The sequence below is a fragment of the Aedes albopictus genome, chromosome 3 (genome assembly GCF_035046485.1).
Source record: "Aedes albopictus strain Foshan chromosome 3, AalbF5, whole genome shotgun sequence".
Lineage (NCBI taxonomy): Eukaryota > Metazoa > Arthropoda > Insecta > Diptera > Culicidae > Aedes > Aedes albopictus.
In genome coordinates, this window is record NC_085138.1 from 295,581,732 (window position 1) to 295,599,268 (window position 17,537).

General features: G+C 41.7%; 1 protein-coding gene and 1 long non-coding RNA gene across 2 annotated transcripts in view; one reads left to right on the top strand and one right to left on the bottom strand.

Moving 5' to 3' along the window:
• The window catches only part of LOC134284024 (uncharacterized), a 1,044,900-nt gene that overhangs the window by 850,811 nt on the left and 176,552 nt on the right, over nt 1-17,537 (top strand). The window lies entirely within an intron of this gene.
• Nucleotides 1,549-4,466, bottom strand: LOC134291375 (uncharacterized). The gene is made up of 2 exons (XM_062859051.1): nt 1,710-4,466; nt 1,549-1,643 (listed from the first exon to the last, which is right to left on the bottom strand). Exon 1 carries the CDS (start codon nt 4,381-4,383, stop codon nt 1,885-1,887), a length of 2,499 nt encoding a protein of 832 aa, XP_062715035.1. The 5' UTR covers nt 4,384-4,466; the 3' UTR covers nt 1,549-1,643; nt 1,710-1,884.

The following is a 17,537-nucleotide window of genomic DNA, read 5'->3' on the forward strand; positions in this document are numbered from 1 at the left end:
TCAGACTTAACGACTGACCTTCAGCTAAGTAAAATGACCTAGAGGTAACGTGCTTGGTTATCACTTTAAGGACCCAAGTTCGAATCTCTTTAATATTTTCGATTTTTTTTTGTCTTGGTTCACTTTGGCAGATCATTTTCATGGTTTTCTTCGACCAGTATAAATTTGAGGTACACAAATTGCTCCATTTTTACATCTCAGGACCTCAGGACATGCAAAAACATCATTTTACATAATCACTCTTGCTCTGTGCCTGCACAGTTTTTACTATAAAAAAACATAGGTGGGAAGGGCTGAGCTGGGAGGGCTTCCGCCGTTCATATTTCAAACTATTTTAAGATCTCCGTACTACCATACTATACGCGCCCTCTCTGACTCACGTAAAGATTGTGAGTGATATCGATTTCAACTTTATAGACGATGAAAAATCGAGTTTTTTTTTCGCAATCTGAATGGTTTTCTATGAAACAAAGAAACACAGTCAGCCACACTGAACTATAAACCATATTCCAATGTTTTTGTTCAGCCAGAGTGAACTGAGTGCGAAGTACTGAAAAATGAAATGTAATTATATCAATGATTTCAAATAATTTACATGTATTCTTCGTCTCTGATGGTTAATAAAGGCTTGTAAGTTACATGTGTGTGGAAATGTTTCAAATAATCTTAGCTGTGGTTCATTTGTGAGTGGTTGAACTTTAAGCTTAGTTATCTCGGAATAAAGTTTTTGGCGCTTAGTTCGGTTTAGCAGAACCCCGGCCACTTTACTTATACAGTGTAATTCGTCGGAACTACCTATAAATCCAAGAAGGGATGATCAAGGATGTTTTCGATCATCTGGCAATCGTTTGACTCATTTGTCCATAACTCAGATCAGAAACCTTATATTGAAATGTTGTGTTTGGCAAAGTTGTGGATTAGTGTTTTTCCTACAAATATCACCGAGGATGCCATATTACAACTCTAATATTAACGTCGTAAAAGTGTTAGTACCACCTACTCATACTAAACGATCGAATTTTTCGATCGTTTAGTATGAGTAGGTGGTACTAGCGCTCTAGCGCTGTATATATAAGAGGTAGAATATGACGTCCTCGGTGATAATTGTAGGAAAAACTGTAATCTACAACTCTGCCAAACACCACATTTTAATATTAGGTTTCTGATTTGAGTTATGGACTAATGAGTGAAACGATTGGCAGGTGATCGAAAACATCCCTGGGGATGATCACTAATCATAAGTAGTATTTTTTTCTGCAGTAGAGATAGGAAGAACAGCTATTGAATTAAAGAAGGCAAAATTTCTGATCGAATTATAAGTACCTAAATAGTCGATAATCAATTCAGTAACAAAACTTAAAAGAACAGCCTATTAATTTAAGAAGGAAAAATTACTGAACAAAACATCAAACTAAATTGCTATTACATACTACATCAACACAACTTGAAAGAATAGCCTATAAACAAAAGAAGGAAAAATTTCCTATAGGAATGTCAGTGGCTGAAATACATATGATTACTATAAAAGCACCATAATGTTACTCTCAATTTTGGAATTTTCGGCTCTCAGTCTAATAAATTGCGTTGATTAATCTTCTATCATCGCCGACGTTTCGGTCCGGCTATTGGACCATCTTCAGGGCCTAATTATTTATTGAAATTGACACAAATTAACATCAAACATTTAACATAACATTTCACAAACTCACTCGATACACAAATCAACAGGTCACACAAATTTTGCAAAAATTTAAACAGTCGGGTTGTAAAGGGTCACGCCGTCTGGTACACTCTTGGGCCATTCGTTCCGGTTTGGTTTGGGGGATTCCCTAGCTGGTGTACGGATACTACCTGCTATCAGCCGGTCGGTACAGAATATTTCCCCTACTGATCTGCTGTTTCCAATCTGTGTTGTGTTGTGTGTGTTGCATCAGTGTATTGGTTGTTCGATCTATCTGTCCGTCCGCTTTCTCTCCGGAGATCGTTTACCGATGCGATGAGAAAGCTATAGGTAGCGCTCATGTCTGCCGTATCGGTACGACGGTTTACTGCTTGTGGAGTGGTGAGAATATGACACATTTCCAAAACAGGGAGAGCCTGTGTTTTGAAACAGCAGTCGACGATTGTTGGATTGCCTACATCGAATCTGTGCTGCTGTTGTACACAGTGCTCCATCATTGCAGTCTTCTGTGCTAGTAGCTGTATCTCTGGATCACTGTATGGGAGTCCAGCTGATAGCTTCCTATCCAGCGTGTTTACCAACGTTTGATGACCATACATTCGCGTGCGCAGCTGGTTCTTGGTCATACCTATGTAGCAACCGGAGCAATCTCGGCATGCTATTTTGTAGACGACATTTGATTTTTGCATGTATGGAACGGGATCTTTCGCTGTTTTATACAGTTGTTTCACTGTGTTGTTGTTGCTACATGCGATGCCGACCGACGGAACATTTTGCCTCAGTATTCTCCTGATGGTTGGTGTTAGGCCGGGGATGTGCACCACAGATCGGTACATGTTCGGAGTTTCTGCTACTTCGGGTGGTCTCGGTTGATGCAGCATTCTGTTTATCAGATGCAGTGGGTAGTCATTGCTTGTGAGCTGACATCGGATGAGTTGATTCTTTTCTTCCTCCGTCCGGATGGTGCTCAGGGTGCGTACTCGATTAATGAAGTTCGTTGCAACCCCGAGTTTCTGATGAATGGGATGGAAGGAGAAAAAATTCAATATTCTGCCAGACGATATCGGCTTGGAATACCAGTCGGTTTTTATTCTTCCTTCACCCGTTTGGATCATCAGCATATCCAAGTATGGCAACTTTCCGTCCACTTCAACCTCGCATGTGAATTTGATGTTTTCATCTTGTAGGTTGAATATTTCCAGCACCTCCTGGACACGATCTTTGTGGATCAGCAAGAACAGATCGTCCACATACTTTCGTATGAACTGCGGTGGGATGTTCGCTGCATTGATTGCTCTGCTGATGATGCTGTCCATCACGATGTCCGCTAACACCGGTGACAGCGGGCTACCCATAGCTGTACCGGACCGTTGATGGAAAAACTTTCCTCTGAAGCAGAAGAAGCTGGCATCCATACAAAATGAAACCAATTCCAGGAATAAATCAAGATTGATTTTAGTTTTTTCCCGGATTTTGTCCCATATCATGATCACGTCATGAATGACAGATGGCTTGGTGACGTTTGTAAACAGGGATACGGCATCAAGGGAGACCATTATGTGGTCCGGGGGTACATCTAGTCGATTCACATATTCACAGAAGGTCTTCGAATCTCTGGCATCGTATTCGCTAGTGAACGACGACTGTAAAATGTGCGCGATGTATTTGCTGAGGTGGTACGTTGGTGCTGTGACGTTGGGCACCACTGGACGTAGAGGCATTCCTTGCTTGTGTGCTTTCGGTAATCCATATATGCGTGGACACACCGCGTTGTAGCACATCAACTGGTATTTGGTTTTACCGTCGATAAGCTGCAGATTGACCAGGCGTTGAACCATGCTGTTGTTTTTCCGTTGGTATTTATCGGTTGGATCCGATCTCAGTTGTTCGTACGTGTCGGGGTCGTTGACAAGCTGCATCATCTTCCCATCATATTCTTCCAAACTCATGACCACCGTCCTGTTTCCCTTGTCCGCTTCCGTTATCAGGATGTCCGGGTTGTCTTTGACAAACTTCCTAGTTTGGACTTCTGCTTTGTGACAGAACCGTTCGAGCTGTGACGGGCTATTACTAGGAAATCTTTGGATGAAGTTTTGTATGTGGTTGACGACTTGACATCTCGTGCGTTCTCGTACGTCTTGGTCCTCCCCTAACGACAGAACGTTTTCCACGTCGGCTATTAGGTGAAAAAACGGGATGTGCGACGGTGTTTTGTAGGGTAAGACGAACTTGGGACCCATGCTCAGCAGTATGTTGGCTTCGGGGGGAATCGCTTTCGTTGTCGTGTTCAAGATCGCTTTTTCGTTACCTTCTGGGAGACGATCCTGGTTATCGTCCATCGCTCTCGAGACGATACGCCGGAGCTTCTTGTTGGTCTGGTCTGTCCTGTTGTGCAAATTGCCATGGAACGCAAATTCTTGGCTTGTGAAGAACTGCTGGTGTATGACCGAGTCCGTTTCGTTGATGATTTGGGACTTTAGATGTGCCAGTTCCCGATGTAGCACCTTGATACGGTAGAAGGCATCCTCAATTTCGACATTGAGTAATGTCTTCTGGAATCGCATGATGCTGTTTGTCAGCTTGCGGGCGTACGGGCTTCTCGTCGCTAGCAGTTCGTGTACACACTTCAACGAATGAACAATGTGTTGAGGAACGAACCCATTCCGTCTGCATTCGATGAGGAAATTCTTCCGACTCAGCATGTTTCCCAATTTACGATTGTTACTTGCATACTCTTTGAAATTTCTCTGGACCGCGGGTCCATAGTCTTGGCCAATTTTCGTGTAGAAAGACGTGTGTGTTTCCGCCATGTTGTTGAGCAATGAGCAACAACATGAACCATTCGACCTTTTGTCCCATTCGACCTTTTTTCCCATTCGAACTTTTGTCCCTTCGACCTTTTGTCCGTTCAACCTTTTGTCCATTCGACCTTTTGTCCATTCGACCTTTTGTCCATTCGACCTTTTGTCCATTCGACCTTTTGTCCCTTCGACCTCTTGTCCGTTCGACCTTTTGTCCATTCGACCTTTTGTCCTTCGACCTTTTGTCCTTCGACCATTTGTCCTTCGACCTTCTGTCCTAAAGCCCATTTGAGCCATGAGCTCAGAAGAGGGTCAGTGTCAGCTGCTCTCAGGGGGAAAGAGCAATTGACGTAAGTGCCGGGGCTGGGATCGAACCCATGACCATCTGCTTATGAAGCAAACGTGTAGCCACTACGCCACGGGCCCCGGCTTAATCTGAAACGTGTTGAACGTCTTGAAATTCTTCTGAAACATCCCTCAAAGTCTGAAATCTCCTTGAACCTCGGACTCTATACTTCCAAACTTCCAACCCACCTGTAACTTCTGCACGCTTACGCCTTGAAACTTCGTTGAAATATCCCTGGACCTCTCTTGGAAGCCTCTTGGAACCTTTGTTACCCCTTCTGAAACCCTTCTGAAACTCCCGTGAAATTTTAAAAGCAAAACCTCACAAATTTGTCAGATATTTTTAAAATTTCGACTATCTGAGTGAAGCGTTCGATCGGGAATAGGTCAACATTAGGATTAGCTAGCTTAAGGATGCGTTGAACATTTTCATTCCGGACTATAGGTGGGTACAAATGTTTTGATTTATCGTGAAAAATGAAGTTGAAAGGAGTTTCCGTGGAACCATACGCAGAACTATACATGAAAAAAAACTAACTATTCAAAAATTGATGAATTACATATGTACTCTAGTTGGTATACAGATAGAACGCTACTTAAGCATGAAATAAAGTTTGATATGGATCTCGTAATTGTTTCCAAGGACTTTTTAAGTGATCTGCAAAACAGATTAAGTCTCAAGCACAGAGAAATAGACGTAACACTCAGAATAAATTTCATTTAAAAACATCGATAACATACCCGGTTACGCAATGCTAATCGTTCTATTTATGTCTGGGCGATCACTAGATGACCGTAGTGAGCAAACATCAAACAAGAGCAAAAACGATGCCAGCGTCGCGCATTGAATTTTTTCTACAAAATTAGGATTATAGTATGCAATAATACACAGAACACCTAGATTAAGTGTCTATTGTCTATAGCTTAGCTTAGCTTAGACTGACTGCACAGTGCACATATCTATGGTTGCTACACAATTAAAACAGAATGCTGAGATAGGCTGTGCATATCTCGGTTAAAGTTCATCTGCTAAAATCTCGGCTAAACGCTTGACGTTTAATGTTTATTGTCAGCGGTACCCATGGGTGCTGCTATGAATAAACTTAACTTTTTTCTAAAATCTTAGTTAAAATGCGATAGCCGAGCGCTCGGCTGTGCGAATCTTGGCAAAAGAATGGAAATTAGCCAAGCTCATCTGAGTATGTACCAGAGTTAATGTACACGTGCCGTAGTCCCATGTACGGGAGCCACACTACAAGCGAGCTCCCAGGAGCACTGTACATTTTGAGACGGAAAGTTGTGCGCCTCATTTTTCTCAAGATGTGTCTCATGAGCTTCGTGTCTCATGCGCAGTTGTTGAGGTTCTTCGTTACCAAGAAGTTGTTTTTCACCTTAGATACCAACAGCTCACGCAGCGCATGAGACGAGCTCCCCGGGAGCTATGAGCCTAGCTCGCACCCACCAGATTTTCGTGAGCCTCCTAGCAGCGCAGCACACTGCGATTTTGAAGAGCTGGGAGACAATTTGGTGGGAGGCTCGCTGTCACATTTATGTACACATGAGCAATGGGAAAGTCTGGTACACTGGCGTAGCCACGGTTGGGGGGGGGGGTTAGGGTTAAACCCTCCCCCTCCCCCCAGAGCCAAAATTTGTGGAACAAATTTTCAGTATAAAGCGCTTTGCGACGACAAAATTTTTCGGCTGCGCCGCTATTTTCAAACTACGAATTCTATTGCTTATTACTGTTTATAAAATGTAAGTGTCAAATCAAAAAAGGTGTTATTGACCGTTGAAAACCCCTCCCAGAGACAATTTCTGGCTACGCCACTGGTCTGGTATGTACTCTGTGATTGACCCGAACCAATGACAGTTGCACAATGAATCCACTGAATAATTAACTGGGAGTGGTCAACATTATCACTGTGCACGCTTCAGAGGCTCTCTTTAAAGGTACAATAACGGCGCCGGCCACGTCCTTGCAGTCAGGTTGGGAGAGGGAAGGAATGTTAGTAGCAACCTTTGTTTTGTAAAAGTTGGCGTTTACCGCACGTCTCCACCAAAGGCTGCAGGAAGGAAATCTTGTTAGTAGGGAAAGTATCGTTGGGTCAGGATTCACTTTGATAAGTAATATGACCTTTGATATGTAATGCCTATCAGAGTGCCGCGCTATTGTTCGCTCCACGCGGCAAGCAAACAATCGAATACCCACATCAGGTGATCGCTTAATATCCGACTCGGGCACATACACACATTCGCGCACGTTACTCGCGGTGCATTCACACTACACTCTTAAAAAATTAGGAATTTACACGTGACGTAAACCATCAACGTACGTAAACATTTCATGACTGAATGGCAAATTTGACTGAATTTTACATCCATCATGTAAGTTCGAGTTGATTGCACAAAATGTCAACAAACCTATCTGACCAGGTAGGTAGAAACAGTTTTACATTTATCGCTTACCCTGTAACTCGGTGATATGGCCGAGAGGTATAGTCTGTGCCTCTCAATCAGCGGACCAGTGTTCGAATCCAGATTAGTATTTTACTTTCATGTTTTTCATCTATCGATACGGTTTTAGCGATTGCTAGCTCGACTTTATAACATTATTAATCTTTGCTATAATGTAATAACTAAATGAGATACCAATGAAGATAATCATCCGCTAAAAAGTGATCGATGGGAATCAAACGGAGTGTGACATCTCCATTTCTCATGTGAGTGAATGAATATAGAGAATGAATTTCCGGTCAACACGTTAGAGCAACATGGATCGTAACGCTAAGCTGGGCTCCCCCTCCCCCTATAGCGTAACGTAATTAGTGTACGATGTCTTTCAATTTTTTTGATGACAATGATTTTAATAAAAACCTACTCAACGTTAAGACCATCAAATGGTCAACATAGTAATGTATGTGTGTCATATATGTCAATGACTGTCAACACTGTTCAAATAAGATGAACATTATTAAAAATCTTTTAACGCTTGCTAAAATATCGATGAAGATTTAACTTTACTAAATTGTAGATTCAAGTGTTGTTGTGTAGATATTAAGTAAAGTCCAATTCTACTTGAACAGTGTTGCCATACAACGACCAAATTTCCAAAAAGAGGTATTCAATGGTACCAGGCAAGATTCAAGGCCAAATGTTCATCAATTGATTATTTTGCCAAACTAACCATCACAGTTAAGTTTCCGCTTCAAAGTGCATCCCGGCACTATTCTCCCCACTGAGCGTCGTCGTCGTCGTCATCGTCTTCCCAATGGGGTCCCACCGGCAACGGTCGCCGGTCGAGGTAACAGTAGGTTGCACAAACAAAAATTCAGCTGCTGCAGCGGAGAAAAATGTTCATTCCGAAGAATTGGAATATAAATCACCCGGGTCGTCCCGTCGTTCATTCAGGTGGGTTACAGTGCTGAGTACGTTACACCCGCACCTTCGCTGGAACTATGAAAAGGATTTTCGTTGGCTGTATCTCTCTTTCTTTCGTATGCATGTGCCTCTCCGACGGATACGGTGGTCGCTGGCCGGGACATTTGGTGGAAGTTTTTCTTCCCGTGAAAGGAATTTTACCCTGAAGGTAGGTTACAATCGGCAAAAAAGAACTGTTTACTGTAAACTCACCTGAATCTCGCTGGCGGTTGAAGAAACTTTGCAGAAGGTGAAGGACGATTTTTTTTTATTTTCAGGGAATGCAGATAAAACTGCAGATGTTGTAGTTTAAGCGAACAAATCGATTGAAAAAGTATGTTTTGGAAATGCCATTCGTTTTCCCGGGAGGCCGAGAGCAGTTGTTCAATCAAAGATGCAAACGAATGCAGAATCGTATTCATTTCCCTTATGTACCCACAAGCTTCATGCAGATTGTCGCCTTGCCTCGGACGTGCCAAAGCATTTTAAAAGCTGCGCGCAATCTCCCACGTTCGAAAATCCTGGTAATCTCCGAAGAACAATAATTCACCTCCGCCCACTCGACGTGACACGTTAGTAGGTAGGTAGGTAGGTTAGATATGCGACCGGGCGGGGCGGAGGAGCATAAAAGAAATCATAGAACTTCTCATTATCTTTATTCAAATTGGATTTCTTTTCAGGTCCCCGGCGATTTTGCCCGGGAGCACGTGGGACACTGCATGGCAAGTTCCGCTCAATTTTCGAAATTTACCAGCGAGCAGCTTAATTAACTTTTCCGAAAGTTTGCCCAGATTCACGGTCCACGATTCGTCCCCCCCGTCCCGCACCCGTCCGAGCGAGCAGCACGTACCAGTTTTCCGGCGGCAGTATTTAATTTTCGCCAGGCTGACCTTTCCCGGGGAGAAGATTGACAGTTGCAAAGTTTGATTGTATGTTAATTAAATACAAATTGTTCGCATCGGATAACGATAATTGAAGTTCGTGCTTTGTTTGGATTGATGGTGCCCGCAAAAGTGCGCGATAAGGTGCCAATCGTGAACCGCTTGTTTTAGTGAATCTGCCGTGATATTTGGGCACACACATGATGGCGATAATCAAGCTTGTTAATTGGAAAGCCACAGCTAGGCCCTGAATGACTTTTTTTTTCGATTCACTGAGCCATATAAGGTTGATGAGCATGTGAGCGTGATGGTGGTTCATGTTGTGGGCAAGTTTACAATGGCTAACGGAAAATAATTAATCTGTTTAATTAAAACCTGTGGAGAAAGGTACATTGACATAAGGATTTATTTTCGTTGTTTTTAAAAGTTTTTTTTTTTTGTAATCTTCTATTCGATTTGATTAACCCGTTTCGGTCCTAGTTGGGAATTTAATTTCAAAAAACCACTGTGACTTCATTTTCCATCCGATTTTTACGAAATTTTGAACGAAGATCGCGCTACATCTCTAGTTGTATGGAAAAATATTAAAATGTTAAAATGGTATTATTCCTTGGGGTCTGAGTTATTGAAGGGGTTATATGGGTCAAATCGGGCCAAAAATAGACCATCTTCCTTTTGACCACTGATTACTTGTAAAAAACACATGCAATATGATTGCAAACATGTTCAATTATCTTTTTATTATTACAGACGCATAGTTTGAGTAAATTGGGATTGTCTGGTTTTGGTTCCGGATTTTTCGGGTCGCGTTTGGGGTGCGTTCGGAGGACACTTTTCACACGTTCCCCACACCTGACATTTTTCCTCGCATAATTCTAAAAACAGGCTTGTCATGATTCATTCTTCATAATTTTGTATACTAAGTATGTTGAAGGAATATTCAAAGGTTTTTTTTTTTTTATATATTGGCCGCCATCCCGAATGATCCGGAAACCTGGAACCACCCGGGGAAGTTGCCATTTCCCAAACAGTTATGAAACATGGCTTGTGACATATCAATCTTTATGATTTTGCAAAACAAGTATGTTAGAGTAGAATTCAGAAGTTTTTGGACATATTGACTACCATCCCAGATGTTCCGAGATCCTGGAACCACCCGGGAAAGTGGCTATTTCTCAAACAGTTATGAAACAAGGCTTGCGATATATCAATCTTCATGATTTTGCAAAACAAATATGTTAGAGTAGAATTCAGAGATTTTGGACATTTGGCTACAATACCGGATGTTTCGGTAACCTGAAACCACCTGGGGAAGTGGCCATTTTCCAAACAATTATGAAACTTGGCTTGCGATATATCAATCTTCATGATTTTGCAAACAAGTAAGTTAGAGTAGCACTCAGAGATTGTTGAACATATTGGTCGCGATCCCGGATGTTCCGGGAACCTGGATTCACTCGGAGTAGTGGCCATTTTCCAAATTGTTATGAAACATGGCTTGCGACATATCAATCTTCGGGATTTTGCAAATCAAGTATGTATGAGTAGAATTCAGAGGGTTTTGGACATATTGGCAACTATCTTGAATATTCTGGTAACCGGGGACCACCCGGGGAAGTGACCATGCCGCAATAAATTATGCAACATGGCTTGCGACATATCAATCTTCATGATTTGCAAAATAGGTAGGTGAGAGGAGAATCCAGATGGTTGTGGACATATTGGATAATACTCCGGATGATCTGGGAACTTGCAGCCATCCAAGGAAGTGGCCATTTTCCCGGAACATCCAGATGTGGTTGCCAATATGTCCAAAAACCTCTGAATTCCACTCTAACATACTTGTTTGGCAAAATCATGAAGATTTATATGTCGCAAGCCATGTTTCATAATTGTTATGGAAATGGCCACTTCCCCGGGTGGTTCCAGGTTCCCGGAACATCCGGAATTGTGGCCAATACAGGCATACCTCGAAAGTACGTACACTATCGAAACGTACGTACTACCGAATCACAAATTTTTATTTCAAATTTCATTTTCAAATCAAGGAATGTTATTTCTAGAACGTCAGGATTGCCAAAAAGTTACATGTGACCTAAGGGTCCGTTTATTAATTACGTAATTTTGCTTGTTTAGGATCCTATATTTATTGGAAAAATCTTCTTGTGCTCTGGGGATACTTCGTAGAGGCATCTCGTCTCTGCGAACTTATATTGATTTTTTGAATTATCTTTTAGAACCATCCAAACTGGTCTAGATATAATGAAATCGATCTAGATCAGTTATATCTTGTTATAGAAACATTCTAGAAGTATTTTCTCCTGCAATATTTATTGCCGTGATATTTTCAAAATCTTCTGAATATTGCTCCTTCTAGGACACCTCCAAGAGTTTATTTTTTTACGAGAAGGGATTCCTAGAGGTATCCCGGAGCTCTTGGAGGAATTCCAGAATTCTTGGAGGAATTCAAGGAAACATTATTTGATGAATCTTAGAAAGGATTCCTGTAGGAATCTCGGAATAAATTTCTGGAGGAATCTTGGAATTAATTCATGGAGAAATCCCGGAAAGAAATTCCTGGAGGTATTTAGGAAGAAATTCCCGAAGAAGTCCTGGAACTCCCGAAAGTAATACAGAAGAAATTTTTGGTGAAGTTTCGGAAGGAATCTCTGAAAGAGACCCTGGAATCTCATTAGGAAACGCAGAAGAAACTCCTGAAATAATCCCTAAGGAATCCCAGAATGAATTCCTGGAGAAATCTCGGAACCAACACTTAGTGGAATTTCGGAACTGAAATAAACTTGAAACTTGAAGAAATCCCTAAATCAAGCGAGGAAGCGAAATGTCTTTCTCCGAATCCCACAATTCGGGTTCACCCAGAAACAATTATATTTTAACTTAAATGCTAATTCTACACTAGAATTGGTACAGCCTATAGGGAAATGCAAGCCGCGGTTGCTAAAGATTTTTTTTCTAAGTTTTTGGTGTTGTTTACGTTCGGACTTCAAGAGATTTCTTCCAGAATTTCTCAAGAAGTCTCCGGAATCCTCCAGGAATTTCATCCGAGATTCTCCGAAAAGTTTCTTTAATGATGTCTCTGGATTTATTTTTTTGTGCTTCCAGATGGTATTCCTGGAAATTCTAGCAACTTCACCCAGAATTTCTCTAGGAGTTCTTTCGGAAATTGTATCAGAAATTCTTACCGAGATTCCTTCAAAAACTCCTTGCATCAATCCGTAAGGATTTATTCCTGAAATTTCATACGAGATTCTTCCCGGAGTATCTTCTGGGAATTCTACAGGAATTCCTTCTGAAACCCTTCCAGAAATCCCACAACATCTCTGACAAAAACTTCATTCAGTATTCCTCTAAAAGCTTCTCCGAGATTCCTCCAAGAACTTTTTCCGGTTTTTTTTTTTCGGGAGCTACTTCTGATTCAAGTATTCCTTCTGGAATTCTTACAATAATTTCACCAGGTAATCTTTCTGGGATTTTTCCAGGATGCTTTCGGAAATTCCTTCCGGGAATTTCTTCTGGGTGACTGTCAGGTAATACTTTTCAGGAACTTCTTCCGGGATTCCTCTTAGAGCTTCTTCTAGAAATTCTTTCAGAAACTGATTCCGGGATTTCTTCGAGATTTTTTTTTTCAGGAATCATCTAGGGTCTTTTTTTTTGTTTCTACCAAGAGCCTCGTAGCCGTGCGGTTAGGATCAGCAAGCTTATAATCGCACCATGCTATGGGGTGAGGGTTTGATTCCCGCTTCGGGCTTTGAAACTTTTCGTGAGAATAGTTTCTTTCCGTTTCCACTGGTGCATGCTGCGTTGTCCGTTGTCTCATGTTAAGTTTAAAACAGTCTGTACAGCCGAAAGCTGAAGACGTTGTCCGTGTCTTTAAAAAAAAATAGTTCCGTCAGGAATCCCTGCAGACTATTCTGGAATTCTTTCAGATGTTTGTAATGGAAATCCTCCTGGAGTTCATTATGAACTTTTTGGAGTATTTTGTTTTTGGAATTCCTCATGTAGTTTCTGTTGGATTGTCTTGAATAAACACAGGAAAAAGCAACTTAGTTATAGCTCCCTCCTAGAGGAATTGTAGAATAAGTTTGTGGAGAATCCACGGAAGGAATATCTGGAAGAGTTTCTTAAGAAAGATTCACAAATACGAAGAAATTAAAAAAAACCTATCCTTTCCTCAAATATTTGTGTTCCCCCTCACCTCGACCAAACCGCCAGTGTTACGGTTTCCCAAAACTAACATAGTTTATAAGTCAAAAACATGAAATTGTAAACACTTTTAACTAAATTCGGCTCCGTTCTGCCTGTTGGCGCATGAGTCTTAAATAAATGATTAAGTAAAAAATATCGTCAAGCTTCAAGGCGGCGGTCGAGCTACAGGCTCTAGCGTGCGCAGCTTTTTCTTTTATCTCACTCCCTTCCGTAAACAAACACAAGAATGAGAAAGATAAAAGAGGGTGCATTTTGCCCCTCTTTTATCTCGCTCTTTCTTGTGTTTATCAAAGAGAATGAGCGAGACGAAAGAAAAAGCTGCTCACGCTAGTGGCTACAGGGCAGAAGGAGATAACGTCGTTGGCATGCGATAACTGCACGGCGGTACATGACACGAGGTGGCGAATAATCAAAGTGATCGTTGTTGAAGAACGCAGTCAGTGTGGCGAATACAGGTATACCTCGATTAACCCTAAAAGGGATACCTTCATGGTCTCAGTTTCGTCACGTCGCTGAGTGTGTTCCATCAAAGACGAGCTCTGAAAGGCGCCTGGGGTCCAATGGACCCCAGGTATCCCTTTTAGGGTTAAGTGGACATTTCAGTTTTTGAAATGTCTATAATATCGAATTTAACATAAAATCGAGGGAAACTTTTTTATTTTATTTTTACTTAAATTTTTCTACCAAAATGTAACAAAACATATTGAAACTGCATGACAATTAAGTATAAAATCCGATGAGGGGTTATTCAATAAGTCGCTCCCATACAAACTTCAAGTTGATTTTTAAATAGTTTCTCGGGCATCAAAATTCAAATTTGCGTGCATATTTAGAATATGGAATTATCTCAACACCCTTAAAGAAGCCAATTTTGCCATTCAGTATTTCTGTTTCAATGGTAACACTTGTCCTAGCTTTGCAATTCTTCTTCTTCTCGGGCTGAGGTTTAAAGATGATGCATGAGGCTTCAAGCCGGGGGTTCAGAGAGTTCCAGGGAACAACTGGGGAGTATTAAAAACGATACCAGGAGTCTCAAGGGCGGTATTAAAAAGTTTCGTAGCGTTTCAGGGGTCCCGAAGCTCCAAAGGTTTTTGAAAGTTCATGGGGAGATTGAAAAACCACATGTAACAGCCTATTCTCCTACTGATATAAATACAATTAAAAACACGTAATTAGTTTCATACTCACAGAACAACTGAGACGCAGGCTTTATTACAGAGGGGATGATACGCCATGAAGAAGAAGAGCAACTATTCATCATCTCCCATTTTTCTCACATGACACTTCATCGCAATTATCAGACACTTGAAAAGCACTTACCCTTCATTTGACACTCTTCCGGTCTGGTGCGGCGGCATTGGTTTACAAATGACCTCCGTTACTCAACACAACAGCACCATAAACAGTGAGCATTTACGATAGCATCGATGGTGTTACGAACGACGCGACCCGATCCATGACGACAATTCTCAATCAGCGAGCATGGGGCTTATCGAGCATGGGTGGTGTAGTAATTTCCTTTCCAATTTCAGTCTTTACTGCAGTCTGCAGCCCACTCTTCCACATGAGCATCATCATCGCTCGCTAGCCATAACCGTGTTGATTACATTTTTTATCCTCTTCCCGGTTTCGACTGAGCCTGTTCGCTGACCGGAACTGTATTGGCGAACCGCGAGAATCACCGGCTGTCTTCCGCCATCCACCAACGCCACTACTACCGTACCAGAAGCGTATCGAGCTCAAGCGGGTAGGTATAATTTTGATGGAGATGCTTTTAGTGATCAAGTTTGGACCAGGGATGATGAAGCGAGTTTCGATCTGGGTGGTGGTGGCCGAGCGATAGTAAAAAGGATATCGCGTTAATTTCCTGGATACATGGTGGGAACCATTGGAATCGATTTTCCCTAGGTTTACGAGGCGTGGAGAGCTTGTCGATGTATCCAATCTTGAGCCGAGTGGAGCTCCGGTGCTATAGATTTTATGTTCGATTTGTTCGGAAGTGTAGCAGTTTATGGCAATGACAGAGATGAGAGTGACGAAAACTAACTATTCTGTTGATTTACACGGAAAACAATGCCATGTACCCATTTATTTTTTATTGTCAAATTTTTGGAGCGATGAAAATATTTCAATTTTAATTGAAATTTCAAACAAGAATTTGACTTTTCTGGGAAGAAAATTCTGGAGGAACTGGAGGAATTTCTTAAAGAAGCTCTGATTGAAATCCTGGAGGAATTCCTGGATAAATCTCAGAAGGAATACCTTGAGGTATCCCTGAAGAATCCGTTATGTAGTGGCAAAACTTGATTGGCAATTCTTAAAGTGGCATTCTCAAATATCATTTTATCATTAACCTTCATCCAGCCAACGTACATTTTCCACCTTCGGAAAAGCACAAAAATGGTCATAACTTTTTTGTTTTTCGATGGATGTTGATGAAATTTTCACAACTTCCCGAAAAACTCTTCTAGTTTTTGATGCCGGGGACATGGGTGCCTGGTCCACATGGTTCAGGAGTTATTCCGGATTGTCTTGGGGTACCAAAATTGGCCACATACTTTGCCCAAAGTATATCTCAAGATCCCGATGAGATAGAAGTATAGTGTCTTCGGCGAATTTGTTCAGCAGGTTAAGAACTAACTGGCAACGGCGACTTTGGTTCGTGATTCGGCCGCTAGGCGGCGCCAGTGTCAAAAATGTTTAAACCCTCATATCTCAGAAACCTGATAAGATAGAATGATGCTGTCTTCGGCAAAATTCTTCAGCAAGCTCAGAACTATCTGATAGTAAAGTCTTTGGTTTGGGATTTATCCGCTTGGTGGCGCCTTGTGTCTGAAAAATTCAAACACGTATATCTCGATATCCTAATGAGGTACAAGCATGCCGTTTTCAGCAAAGTTGATCAGCAGGCTAAGAACTATCTGGCAATGGCGTCTTTGGCTCGAGAATCGTCCGCTAGGTGGCACCAGGGTAAAAAATGTTCAAACTTCTATATCCCAGAATCCTGATAAGATAGAATGATGCCGTCTTCAACAAAGTTCTTCAGCAAGCTTAAAACTGTCTGATAGTTGAGTCTTTGATTCGTGATTTATTCGTTAGGTTATTCCGGGAATTTCTACAGGAACTCTTCCGGATTTTTTTCCAAGAATTTCTCCGGGAATTTCTCTAGGAATTTCTCTGGAAATTTCTCCGGGAATTCTCCTGGAAAATTTTCCAGGATGTCCTCTAGGACCCACACCAGGATCACCTTCAGGGAATTTCTCCAGGAGTTTTCCAGGAATTTCTCCGGCTTTCCTCCGAGAATTTCCACAGGAATACCTCGATGAGTTCCTCCGGAAATCACTCCATGAATTCGGAATTTTCCTCAGAAATTTCTTAACCCTTTGGAGCCGGAGGGGTCATATATGACCCCGGCAATGAAACCGAGCATAACAAACGTGTTCGACACCAGCGAGGTTGCGTCAACAGCGGCAAAACAAATCGGATCCAAAAGGTTAAAGAACTTCTCCAGACTGGATTTCTTCGAGAATTTTAGTAGGAGTTCCTCTAGGAATATCTCCGAGAATGTTTCCGGGAAATACTTCGGAAATTTCTTCAAGAAATTGTCCGGGAAATCCTCCTAAAATTCTTCCAGGAATTCCTGCGGGAATTCCCCCAGAAATTCCTTCGGGAATTTCTTCAGGATTTTTTTTTCCAAAAAAAAAAATCCACTGAAATTTCCCCAGGAAGTCTTTCTTCAGGAAGTCTTCCGTGACTTTTTTTTAGAAAACGCTCTGAGAACTTCTCCAGGAATTACTCTGAGAATTTCTCCAGGAATTCCTTCTTTGTTTTCTCCAGGAATTCCTCCGGGAATTTCTCTGGAAATTCCTCCGCGGATGTCTCTAGAAATTTTCCCTGGAATTTCTTCAGAAGTTCCACTAGGAATTTCTTCAGGAAATCCTTCCAAAATTTTTCCTGTAATTCCACTAGGAATTTCTTTACTACTCCCTCTAGGAATTCCTCCGGGAATTCTTCAATGACTCCCATCAGCAATTTCTCCGGTGATTCCCAAGGTGATTGCTTCAGTTATTTCTCCAGGACTTTTTCCGGGATTATTTCCAGGAATTCTTTTGGATATTTCTCCATGATTTCTCCCGGGAATTCCTCCAGAGATTCATCCAGGAATTTCCGTCGGGGAATCCACCA

Excerpts from the sequence above, each read along its gene's own strand:
- LOC134291375 (XM_062859051.1), bottom strand. The coding sequence starts at position 4,383 with ATGCTGAGTCGGAAGAATTTCCTCATCGAATGCAGACGGAATGGGTTC.